At 44.0% G+C, this 11,416-nt stretch overlaps 5 protein-coding genes across 5 annotated transcripts; 2 read left to right on the forward strand and 3 right to left on the reverse strand.

Annotated features, from left to right (window-relative positions):
- Nucleotides 1-1,431: 1,431 nt before the first annotated feature.
- On the forward strand, nt 1,432-3,354 carry AK88_04797 (uncharacterized protein; the record flags this gene model as incomplete). Its single annotated transcript, XM_012482401.1, has 1 exon — nt 1,432-3,354. One exon carries the CDS (start codon nt 1,432-1,434, stop codon nt 3,352-3,354), a length of 1,923 nt encoding a protein of 640 aa, XP_012337824.1.
- Nucleotides 3,355-4,246: 892 nt separating this feature from the next.
- AK88_04798 (uncharacterized protein) lies at nt 4,247-5,145 on the forward strand (the record flags this gene model as incomplete). Its single annotated transcript, XM_012482402.1, has 5 exons — nt 4,247-4,301; nt 4,413-4,483; nt 4,601-4,725; nt 4,862-4,922; nt 5,098-5,145. The coding sequence occupies 5 exons, from the start codon at nt 4,247-4,249 to the stop codon at nt 5,143-5,145; spliced, it is 360 nt and encodes a 119-aa protein (XP_012337825.1).
- A 109-nt stretch (nt 5,146-5,254) lies between these two features.
- On the reverse strand, nt 5,255-5,796 carry AK88_04799 (uncharacterized protein; the record flags this gene model as incomplete). Its single annotated transcript, XM_012482403.1, has 2 exons — nt 5,255-5,330; nt 5,471-5,796. The coding sequence occupies 2 exons, from the start codon at nt 5,794-5,796 to the stop codon at nt 5,255-5,257; spliced, it is 402 nt and encodes a 133-aa protein (XP_012337826.1).
- A 496-nt stretch (nt 5,797-6,292) lies between these two features.
- Nucleotides 6,293-8,278, reverse strand: AK88_04800 (uncharacterized protein; the record flags this gene model as incomplete). Its single annotated transcript, XM_012482404.1, has 1 exon — nt 6,293-8,278. One exon carries the CDS (start codon nt 8,276-8,278, stop codon nt 6,293-6,295), a length of 1,986 nt encoding a protein of 661 aa, XP_012337827.1.
- A 1,086-nt stretch (nt 8,279-9,364) lies between these two features.
- On the reverse strand, nt 9,365-10,147 carry AK88_04801 (uncharacterized protein; the record flags this gene model as incomplete). The annotated part of the gene is made up of 1 exon (XM_012482405.1): nt 9,365-10,147. The coding sequence occupies one exon, from the start codon at nt 10,145-10,147 to the stop codon at nt 9,365-9,367; it is 783 nt and encodes a 260-aa protein (XP_012337828.1).
- Nucleotides 10,148-11,416: the final 1,269 nt, after the last annotated feature.

The raw sequence follows: 11,416 nt of genomic DNA on the forward strand, positions 1-11,416 counted from the left end.
ATCACATTATACGTCGGTATGTATATCACATTATACGTCGGTATGTATATCACATTATACGTCGGTATGTATATCACATTATACGTCGGTATGTACGTTGCTACGCTCACTTCAGGATCTTGTAAGGCTCCTTTTTTGAGCGCCCACCTGTTGCCCACCTCTCGGCGGCGGTGCACGGGGGTTAGCGGCGTGCCCACACCTGGGTGCGCAAAAAAAAAAAAAAAAACAAAAATGGCTGACATGCCATATGCCGGGGGCCACATTAGCTTCTTGTGTGGGTAACAACGCACGTATGCATTTTTTACGTTTGCCTCTCACCAGATGCACATACTTTTACACAACCTTGAATTACCTCCCTGCTGCACCCTTCTCTCAAAGTGCCACAAAAAGGGATGCTCACCTCAGGATCTCTTTCAGTGCTGTGGACCAGCGAGCATAACACAAGTACAACATGTGCATATACACCGTTGCTGATATGCTACATATGTATAGGTGTGTTTTTCCTATGTCCCGTCCTCTAATGTTCTACTAGGTGTGACTTGTCACACGGTGAACCCTCGTGCGGCAAGCCCATATCGTACATTCGAACCGGCTCAAAACACTCACAAAGGGGTGTGCGTGTTATCCTTCCTCAGGGGGAAGTTATATCATGGTGATATTACAACCTTGGGAATAGTTCCTCCCTCCTTTAACATATTTGTGCCTGATGTGCACACAAACAATACGAAGTGATACGGAGTACACATATGTGCTGGACCCTGCGGTACATGTTATTTTGCCTATTGCCAACGCGCCCCCCCCCCCTCCGGACAAATCGCTGTAGAAAGGCGGCATGGAAAAAGTTACACTTGCCCTAATGATCGAGGCGTTTCCAATTTGGGTCAACTTGCTTGTGTAGGTCCCCGTTTGCCCACTTCACTTTTTTGTGGGTGAGAAGAATATTGTGTGTTTAGGGTTGCGCCTTCCCCCCACAGCGTCAACACTTCGCCCTTCTTCACCCATTAGGGGGATACAAACTAATTAGGTAAATGTCCTCCCCCCTATGTGTCGCTCTGTTTTTTTCTCCATGCAAAGCGACATATATTTAGGTGCGCTTCCTGGGGCAACTTTTCTATTTTTTTTTTTTTTTTTTTTTTTTCCTCATCACGCTACTCTTCAAATGGGAGAAAAGGCTCTTTTTTTTTTTTTTTTTTTTTTTCTGTTAAAAAATGAATTGTAGAGGTTAATGCGTGTAGGGTATAGCTGACGCTAAGCAACCAGCGTGGGGGAAAAGAACAAAGGAAGTACCTCCCCCCGAGCACCCTTGTTGAAGGAAATGGAGACTCCAAAACAACGTCGTAACGTCCTTCTTAAAAGGGGTGGTGCACCTGCTGAGTGTGGTGTGTAGAAGTGTAGCGGTAGGGGGCGGCAGAGCGGTGACAGTTAAGCAAAATGATAAGAACAGCGCGATTGCTTCTCCACGGGAGGGAGAGATTGTACAGTACGTTAACGTGGAGACGCGACAAATTGGATTCGCTTAAAATGCTATCATATGAATTTTACAAACGGAGCCAAGTCAAAAAGGGGGTGCCTGCAAAGCTGCAGGGGGAGATGAGCCCAGAAGCAACGAAGCTAAGTACGCTTCCACCCGATGAGCGACTGTACCGTGAAGCAGTATCCATAAGTCACTCCGTTGAGCAAATGTTCCGTGAAGACATATATAACAGCCAAAGCTACGTCCTAATCCTGAAGGGGCTAGTGAACACACTCACTCATGTGAGGGAGCAGCGGAACAGAGAACACTTGCGCAAATTAATAAGCACCTTTGTGGGTTTCTTCCAACCATATGTGCACCTCATGAATGAACAGGACGTCACCTTGTTGTTAGATGTAATGGCCAAGTGTTCCATTCGCAAAACAGAAATAAATCACCTCATAATGCAGAGGCTCAGCAAGGGTGAAAAGGACACCTTGTTTCACTCCCTCAACCCAAAGAGTGTTTGTATCATTTTGAATAACCTACACAAGGTAACAATTCAGGGGAATCATGCCCCCCGCTACGCTAATACAGCTCGTCGCTTAATTAGTGATGTGTTCCACTGCTACGTGGTCAACAGGTATAAAAATTTCTCCTTAGGACAAATGATAATTATTCTACACTCCATGCATCGGTATGGTTATGAAAAGTGCAGAGTGGCTGGCTTAATAAGTCACGTTGCTCAGCGGGTTCTGAAGACGTGTGAAGGGGGAAATGCTATAACTGGGGGGGATGCCATTGGCCCTTTACCCTCCCTGGGCACAAACAAAAGAAGCAAAATAAATAACTCGATTGAGTATGAGAGCGATACACGGTGTAACTACAAAACACACGAACGTACAACTCAGAGGAGTAGCTGTCCCCCCCCTACTGCGTGCTTAGCGCGAACGGATGACCGAGCTTTTATATTCGACCTTCACAATAAGTACGAGTTGATCCTTTTCCACACGCTCAGCTGCTACTCCTATTGCAACAACGAACTGCTTCGCGTCCTCCTGTGTGAGGTTAAGAGAAAGCTATTCACCACGTACAACGAAAAGGAAGTGTGTATGTTCCTCTCCGCAGTGAGTAATTATCTCGCCATACCCACAACCAAAAGGTTTGAAGTGTATGTCACGGATGAGGAAAGTAATATAAATGAAGACAATCAAGTGTGTGCCTCGGAGTTGGTACGAACAATTGTGACAAAGGATAAGAAGAGGTTAAGCAATTACACACAATTTAGCATCGCCACAATTTATATTGTATTGTCCAAATTAAATTTCTTTTACGAGAATAAACATGCAGATGTTTTTTTCCTTCATAAGTTATTCCGTGCAAAATATTTTCCCCAAAAAAAATTTTTTTTTTCCGTTGAAGAGGATAACATAACGGTCAAGACGATAATAAGTTTATTATTTTCTCTCATTTTAAATGGCCACGGGGATCTCACTTATTATGCTGCTCTATTTGACAGTTTGATCCTGCAGCTGTGGGATGGCACAGAAGGGCCCTCAACAGAAGACCCCCACAACGTGAACAAAGGTAAAAAGGCGCTACAATTGCTGTCCGTGCAAAATGCTCACCTCCTGTGTGTGATTTACACATACCTACATTTACACAACATGCTCGCCAAGTTAAAAAGGACAAATTTACATTTTTTCCACTTCCTCTTGAGTAATGTTAATTACATGAATTGCACTCACTCGAAGCAGCATGTGTCGTCCCAAATTCATGCGGAAATTAATGCAACCATTGGCTTGATCAGAAAAAAAAAAAAAAAAAATTTCGTCCTCACCAACGAGTGCTTTGTTTTTCCTTACTACGTAGATATATGCCTGGGCAGACCGTGGGCGTGACGGGCGGGCAGGTACAGGAGAAAAAAATGGTATCCCTCCCCTAGGCGGACATGAAAAGAGAGGCGTTGGAAAGAGCCAGTCCATATGTGGGGTCATCACTCTTGCAAGCCCAATAAAGAGAGAAGAATGTGAAAATATATTATTATCTCGCCACACCCTTATCCCACTCCATATACTATACGACCCAGTTGCGGTCCCCCGTTGCGCGTGCGCTACACATTAGCAACGCCCCCATTTCCAGCGCATTGCCTTTTTTTTTTTTTTAAAAAGTGGCTGATTTTGCACTGAAGCAGAAATGGCCACCCCACACCCTTTGCCATTTTTTTTTCGTGCTCCCTCCATTTTAGGGGTGCCCCGCTTTTTTTTTTTTTATCCACAACAAAAAAAAAAAAAAAAGGTGCTACACTTTTTGCAATTTTGTGTATCTTTTTGGGGCCTCTCCCCACGTTGGTAAAAACTTCTCTTTCTCTTTTGCAACTTCCCTCCATTTTGGTAAATTTCTCCCTCCATTTTTGTAATTTTTCCCCCCATTTTTGTTATTTTTTAAGAAGTCCCCTTTCCCGCCCACCGGCGTAGAGACGAACATTTTTGGAACGGCCCAACTGACCGAAACGTTCTCACAAGCTTTTTTTTTTTTTTTTTTTTTTTTTTTCCCGTCCTCCGCACTTTTTCACATGTGCCTCTCTTGGGTTTATGCCTAATTAGGCACAGCAGATTGAGCAATTCAGTCGGTGAGAAGAAAGTTTCAGCTGTGCACTTGTGAGGAAAGCGTCTGTCCAAGGAAAGAGTCGCTGTAGCCGCCCGCCCAAAAAAAGGCGTGTGTTAAGTGTACCTTCCCGCCACTTTCCTTTTTCCACCCACAACAAAAAAAAGTAGCACACACACACACACCATGTCACAAGATAAAGTGACAAAAATTGTGAAGGAGATAAACACCTTGAAGACGAGTACGTCTCGAGTGCTACGCAGTTTGCATTTGCAGTCACGAGGAAAGGAGTGAAAGGAGGGGTTATGCCTTTACAACTATTTTACCATTTTTTTTTTGACCCCTTTTTAAGGCTGCGAGAAGCTGAACGCCCAGCTGGAGGAACTGATCACGCAGAAGGTGGAAAATGAAATTCTCCTGGAGGTAGGACAAGGCCGCTACCCCGGTCTGCCCCTAAACCCGGTGAAATTATGTGGCACTGTGTTACCCTCTTACAAGTACACATGCGGACGTTCCCTTTTCCTTGCGTCCTTCTCACAGGAGGTTAAAAACTTGGAGGACGATGCCGTGTTGCACAAGCTGGTCGGTTTGATTTTGGTGCGAGAGGAAAAGAATAAATGCTACGACACCATCACTCGCAGGATCCACTACATCACAGGGGAGATGTAAGTCTGATTGGCGGCATATCCTCACACGGCGTTGTGCCCGCCCGCCTATGTATGCAGGTCGCTGTTCAGCGCGAAATGCAGATCGAGTAGCCAAGCAAATGCTGCTATTTACCTACCTCACCCCCCCCTACAGCGAGAGCAGGAAGAAGGTCATTAGTAACTCGGAGGAGAAACTGAAGAAGCTCTTCAGTGACGTAAGATGGAATGGACCCCTGTGGGCAGATGGGTCTCCACGGCGATTTGCTTCACGATATGTAATACGTACTTCCCCTTTCCGTTACACATTAAAAGAGGCATAAATATTACCATGTTGTGCGTATTTATAAAAGTTTTTTTTTTTTTTTTTTCCATTGTCATGTCATTTCGCAGCTGGAAGTGCACACAAACCAAAGAAAAGTAGCCATCCCTCAGTCATAAGATGGAGGAAAAAAAAAAAAAAAAAAAATTACACAGACATATGCTGATGGTGTGAAAACAAATGGGAGAAGAGTTGCATCTGCTGCAAAGAGGATCCGGTCTTCTCTCTCTATGTGGAATAAACTTCCCCCCTTTTCAGTTTCTTCATTTTTTCGTAATCAATATTTTGCATCTTGAAGGCGAAGCTGCAGGGATGTGAAGCGGCGCATGTGTACATGCACACACACACGGTCGTATGTACAATCGTGTGCACAATCGTATGTACAAATGTGTGCACAACTGCATGAACAATCGTGTGTAGGACGGCGCGCCGTGCGTGGCCCACCTCATCATGTTGGCCTTGCGCGTGAAGTAGTGCATCTTCTTCCAGTAGCCCCTTTTCTGGAAGGCCCGTTTTCTGTGCCTCTTGTCATTTCGAACTTTATTAAACAGCAGCGTGCTGTTCTTCTCCGCCATGCGCGGACCCTCCACTAATATGTTCACGTCGTTAAAAAATACATTTGAATGGAGAGACCCATAATCGGAGTTAAGTGTAGTGGCCCGACGTGCCGTTTGTTCCTCCCTCGGGAAGAAGTCCTCTTCTCGTAAAAACAATTTCAAGTTACCCAAACGTTTTGCGTTTCGAAGGGTGTTCCTCAGAACGGAAAGCATTTTGGACCGCTTACCGTGGAGGAGAGAGGAGAAGCGGAGCGAAAGGAAAAAAAAAAAAAAAACGGCAGGTGAGAGAACATTAATGTACACAGCTGCGCTTCTTAGCTTTTTTTCCCCCCCCCCCCACAAGGCAGTTGAGCACGCGGCCAAGCCACACGAACGGTCATATAGTGGATCAACAAAATTGCCGCAGGGAAAAAAAAAAAAAAAAAATAATAATAAATAAAATAAAATAAACGCAAATGGGTAAGTGGGATAAAGGCGGGCGAGTGGGCGGCAAGTCACCCTATATACACCGCTGGCCTACGTGTGCACGCACTGTTTGGGGCGACAAAAATGAACAGGCTTCAAGTACCAAAGCATGCATGCGGCTGCACCCCTTTTTTTTATAATTCTGCCACACGGGCCCGCGGCTAACCCTGCTCACCCACGCTAAGCTGCTGGTTGCTACACGGGTGACCGCTACAAGGGTAACCTGTTTCTGCCTGCGCCCCGGTCACACCAAGAAGAAGGAGTCCAAGCTGGAGATGCCGCAAATGGCACCGCCCTCGTTCTCCTTGGCGTTCTTCGTCCGCACCAGGTAACCCTTCTGTTCATTCAACAGGTTCACATTTTCACAAAACACAAAATTGTGGAAGAGGCTAATTTCCGAGATGGATTGTTCAGGAGAGAATTGAACGACGTGGGATTTGCTCCAGCTTTCAACAGAGGAGAAATTTCGTCCCACGTCACCCTCCTTATGTGTAAGCGAAGAATCATGAGCGCCTTCCCAACTTGGGCACAGCCTCGTCCTACAATGCACCGCAGTGAATGGAGTCGGAAACAACCTTTGCATGAGGACATAAAAGGAGAGCTTATCTCGTTCCTCAGGTTTATAATAAAGCATGAGTTTCTCCTTAATGTCCTTACCGTGTAAATTGTTTTTCCCTCCTTCTCTCTGCGGTTTAAGTAAATAATTGTGGTCCTCCCTAATGGCATGTGAAACGATGTGTTCATTTTGGCTGAGCGAGGGGTCCACCTGTAGGGCGAAGGTCTTCTGTAAGAGGTTCACGTCATGTTGTAGTTGCTCAACTGATTTTTTCATTTTGTTTACATCTAGAGACAGGTAGTGTTTTAGAATAGTCTCATCAAGTAGGATCATTTGTATTCGTTTGGATCCCACTAGCTGGTAAGGCAGTGACGGAATTTTAACAGCATCACTGAATTCCATTAACTCCCTCACATGCCAAATGGATTCATTAAAATGATCTGGTGAGTACAGAGAACGAAAATACACAACGCTAACTTCTAAGACGTGTTTCTTATATTGGGGGTACTGACATGGGTCATACTCTTGGGTATTCAAATCGAGGAGGAGTTTTCCCGGAGCAAATTTCTCCTCCGTGTGGAGGTCACCTGGACATTCCTTCTTCACCCTTTTTAATGTCTCTTCTAACGTCTCGTGTGGGTAATTTAAAAATATTTTTTTTTTTTCATAAAGAATTTGTAACTCCTTTATGGTCAAGCACTTTTGACTTATGCCCATTTTGTTTAACTCATATTTTGTCCTGTACTTGTCATAGCTGTTTAGATCCTCATTGTGTAGGATGGAAATGATTACTGTTTTATTTTGTCCTTGCAGTGGTTTTGCTTTGGTCAGGTAAGCTTGGTGGCACTTTTTCATGCATGTAACTATTCCCTCGAGGAAATCATTTTTGAATTTGCCCTCTAGGATGGACCCCACGCGGTGTAGCAGCTGTTCCTCTTCTTCCTGTCCTGCTGCTGCTTCACCTCCCCCCCGCTGCTCTTGCTTGTCCCCCTCGAGGGGGAAGCACTCCCGGTAAACCTGCTTGAGCATGTTTTTGTGCGCCTCGAACAGCACAGAGGATAGGTTTCCAAAGGCCACCGAAATGGTGTTGTACTCGATTTGCTTAATTTCGCAGTCGCGCTCGCCTTTGCCGTTTTTGCCGCTTTCACCGCGTGGATCACTTTGCCACCCCCTGCTGTCGAGCATGTAGTCCGACCTGCCAATAACGCAGCGTATGTCCTTTTTTATGTCTCGCCCTGGGCCCTGCTTACTCAAATAGACCCTTTCGCAAATCTCAATCAGTCTACCACAAAACTCATCGTGCTTCTTTATCCCTTCAAAGACGCTTAATAAAAAATGCATGTCGCAAACCATATTGTCAAATAATTCTGAGTAAAGCAATGTGCATTGCTGGCAGAGACGCAGGAGATTTCGACTTAGCTTGTGTGGGGTTACTGAAAATGAAAAGAGCTTGGGTTCTTGGAGGCACCTGATGTTGGCCCCTTCTTTACACGTTTTTGTGAAGATGTAGAAACCATCACTATGTAGGTAGTCCATCAAATCTTGTACTAACAGTTTTATGCGTTCGTAACTTAGGTACTCGTTATTGTCTTTCTCCTCCGTGAAGAAGTTCAAAATTTCCCTCTGTACCACTCCGTAGAAGTGGTTCACTCTGCTCTCCAGGTCGTCCTCCATGGGGGCCACACCGTTGCGCTTTTGGTAGTTTGCGGTTTACCCTCTTCACACTAACGTGGAGAATGATACTAGCGGCGGGGGGGAAGCCTTCCCGGAAAGTGTTTCGTGTGGGAGGAGAAATGTTTGGGGGGAAGTTCTCGCGTGTGAAGGTCGTCGGACCAAGTTGCTCCTTCGTTTGAATGAGCTGGTTAAAGTACTCACAACGTCGTGCATCTATTCACACCTGTTCACCTCTCCATTCGGATCGTCCAGCTAGGTGCCATTTTTTTTTTTTTCTAGCTCAGATGCAGTGAACTGTTTGCGCGGCTAATTTTTTTTTTTTTTTTTTTTTTTTCAACATTCCGGCGTCGCCTCCTATATAACGATGATAAGTCTCAGGTGCAGCAACGCGTAGCGACTTGTTTCTACAGCGCGCGGTGCATAAGCTGTGCCAAAGGTTATTTCTGCGATGTCGGTTATATACGTGGATACTCCAGGAAGAGCGGGGAGGATCCCTTCTTCAAGTCGTTGTTTACTTTAAATACGACAGGGGGTAAACTCAAGAAAGGTGCTTTCAGCGCAGCAGCGTTCTTTCTCCCTTGAGTAAATGGTGGAAAGGCACACGTACAAACACATTATTGTAACATTCCCTGTGAAGAGCGGTGACCCCGTCGTCCACGCCTCATATTTTAATACGCCGCGCGAAGGTGCGAAGAGGAGAAACACGTGAGCCACGCCCCTACACAACACAACTCGACGCGTATGCCATTTTTTGGATTATTTTTAAAGAGCCAATTAGGGCTTAATTTAACAAATATTTTTGCTCATTTTTGTTTCGATTTTTCAACGTGCGCGATTTGCAAATTGTTTTTCCCGCAGTGGGGTGGGAGCCACGATATCTCCGATGGAAGAGTTGGTGTGGGAATAAATCCCGTGGGGTGTTGGACAAAAAAAAAAAAAAAAAAAAAAAAAAATGGGGTGACCACGACACTAATGAGTCGCTACTCACTTGATAACGGTTCAGGGTGTAGGGTTCGTTCACAGGTGTGTAACTGCTAGGTGAACGGACACAAATTGGTTATACACACCTGCTCAGAAAAGTTCATCTCATATGTTAAGATAAATGGTGGAGTTGAACTCCGTGTCGCACCTTTTAAAGACGATGGAAACGTCGTACCCCCCCGCGTGGTCCGACTTCTTCAGCTCCTGTTCGGAAGAAAATCTACGCAAAGGAATATCTGTGTCGTTCTTGATGGCAGGGTTCAGTGGCTGTGGTTGGCACTCAGTAACGTTCGTCACCTTTATTTCGTCAAACAGCTTTGGATTCTCTTTAACAAGCGAATGTACAAATGTCTCATTGTGGGATTTTTTGATAAGCGGTCTGTGCTTAATAATTTCATAAAAGTTCCCTTCCTTTTTTACAATATCATGGATTTTTTTTTTTTCATTTTCATATATAATAACATTATTTTCTTCAATAATTTTTTGATTTTCTTTTTCGTATTTTTTAATATACGCTTCAATTACTTTTCTCTTTTTTTCATCCGCTTCGTTTGTTAACAGGTAAATGATGTCTTCGATTTGCTCCAAGTAATTATTGTACAAGGGGGTATTTTCAAAGTTGTGTCTTTTTTTATTAAAAATTTCAGTCAATTTGGATCGGATATTTTTTTGGTTGGAGTAGATTCTGTCTTCAATATCCAAAGGAGTCACATTTCTTTTCGTTACGCTTATTTTGCAACGTGGGCAATGCTGCTTGTTATGTTGACTCAGGTGGTTCTCCAGACATTCTCCGCAGATCTTGTGTTTACAAATGTCAAAGTAGAACAGCTTTTTTTCGCTGCTCGTGCACACGTCGTCTAGGCAGCTGCTGCATTTGTATTCATCCATGACGCGTTTCTGCGTAGCGAAGCGAGCGGGGGCACCCGGCGCGGCTCCTTTCCGAAAAGTGGTCTCCTCTTCTTTCTCTTCACGCCCTCACCAAGCCGTACGCACCTTCTCAAATCACCACTACAGCTGAATACGCTGCTTTGTAGGAACATCCCAAATGGACTTGCCAAAATTTCATTTTTTGGAAAAAAAAAAATTGCCCAAAAAACTTAAAAGCATATATATCCAATCCCAACCACAACCTCTTCACCACTGATCACTGCTAATCCAACAGGGCGCGTGTAGGAGCAAGAACTGCAAACGGATTACTCCCTCCACTTAACATTTTCTTATCATTTTCTCAAGTGGGTGAGAAATTCCGTTTGTAAATTTTGTTCATACCAGTGCGAACATTTGCACAGTCGAATGTTACAATTTTTGAAAACGTTGATGCAAAAAAAAAAAAATTGATAAATTTTGCATCGGCCTGAACGTTCGCACCTTAGTAGCGCTTTTCCATAAGCCCCTTCTCACCAACGAGGTTACTCCTTTTTTTTGCTACTTTTCTCAAAATTTCGCCTCCCTTACATACAACTTTGTTAATTTAAGAAATGCCACAGCTTAGCTACGACGTGAATTATTTTCCTCTTTTATCCATTTTTTTTTTTTTTTTTTTTTTTTTCTTGGAGCTTTTAAATCTCCCCATCCGATTCCATTTTTTTTTTTTTTTTTTTTTTTAATCCTCTTATGTGCAATTGGTGAACAGCTGTGTATGTTCACCCCATTCAACGGCAGCAACTTTTTGACGTGCCTTCAACCGAAGTGCGCAACTTTGTGTGTTCCCTTTTTCTTCTTATTTTTTTGTTGTTCTTTCAATTGATTGGATTTGTGATTACCTTCTGTGTAGGGTATGTTCTGTCTCCCCATTGAGGTGAATACTTCCCCTCTACACAGAAGATACATCGTACACAATGGTACAATCCCCAACTTTACCGTTTCAGTGCAAACAAAGGGAGGAATACAATTTGAAGAAGGCCTTCTCTCCCCCTTTCGACTTATGCCCATTTGGCGAAAAATGTCCTTCACAACTGGATGCCAATGTGTAGGCGACGCAAATGAAATGAATTTTTTACCTTTTATTTTAACAATGGGAGAAAAGTAGACTTCCGCCGCCGATCCATAGCTGCTTTCTTTTTTTTGTTTAGTCCCCTGTCCTTAACTTTTATAATGCGCTTTGGAAAAAATTAGTTAACAGTACACACATACGGGAGGATTTTTTTTTTTTTTTTT

This window comes from Plasmodium fragile (assembly GCF_000956335.1).
Source record: "Plasmodium fragile strain nilgiri unplaced genomic scaffold supercont1.76, whole genome shotgun sequence".
NCBI lineage: Eukaryota > Apicomplexa > Aconoidasida > Haemosporida > Plasmodiidae > Plasmodium > Plasmodium fragile.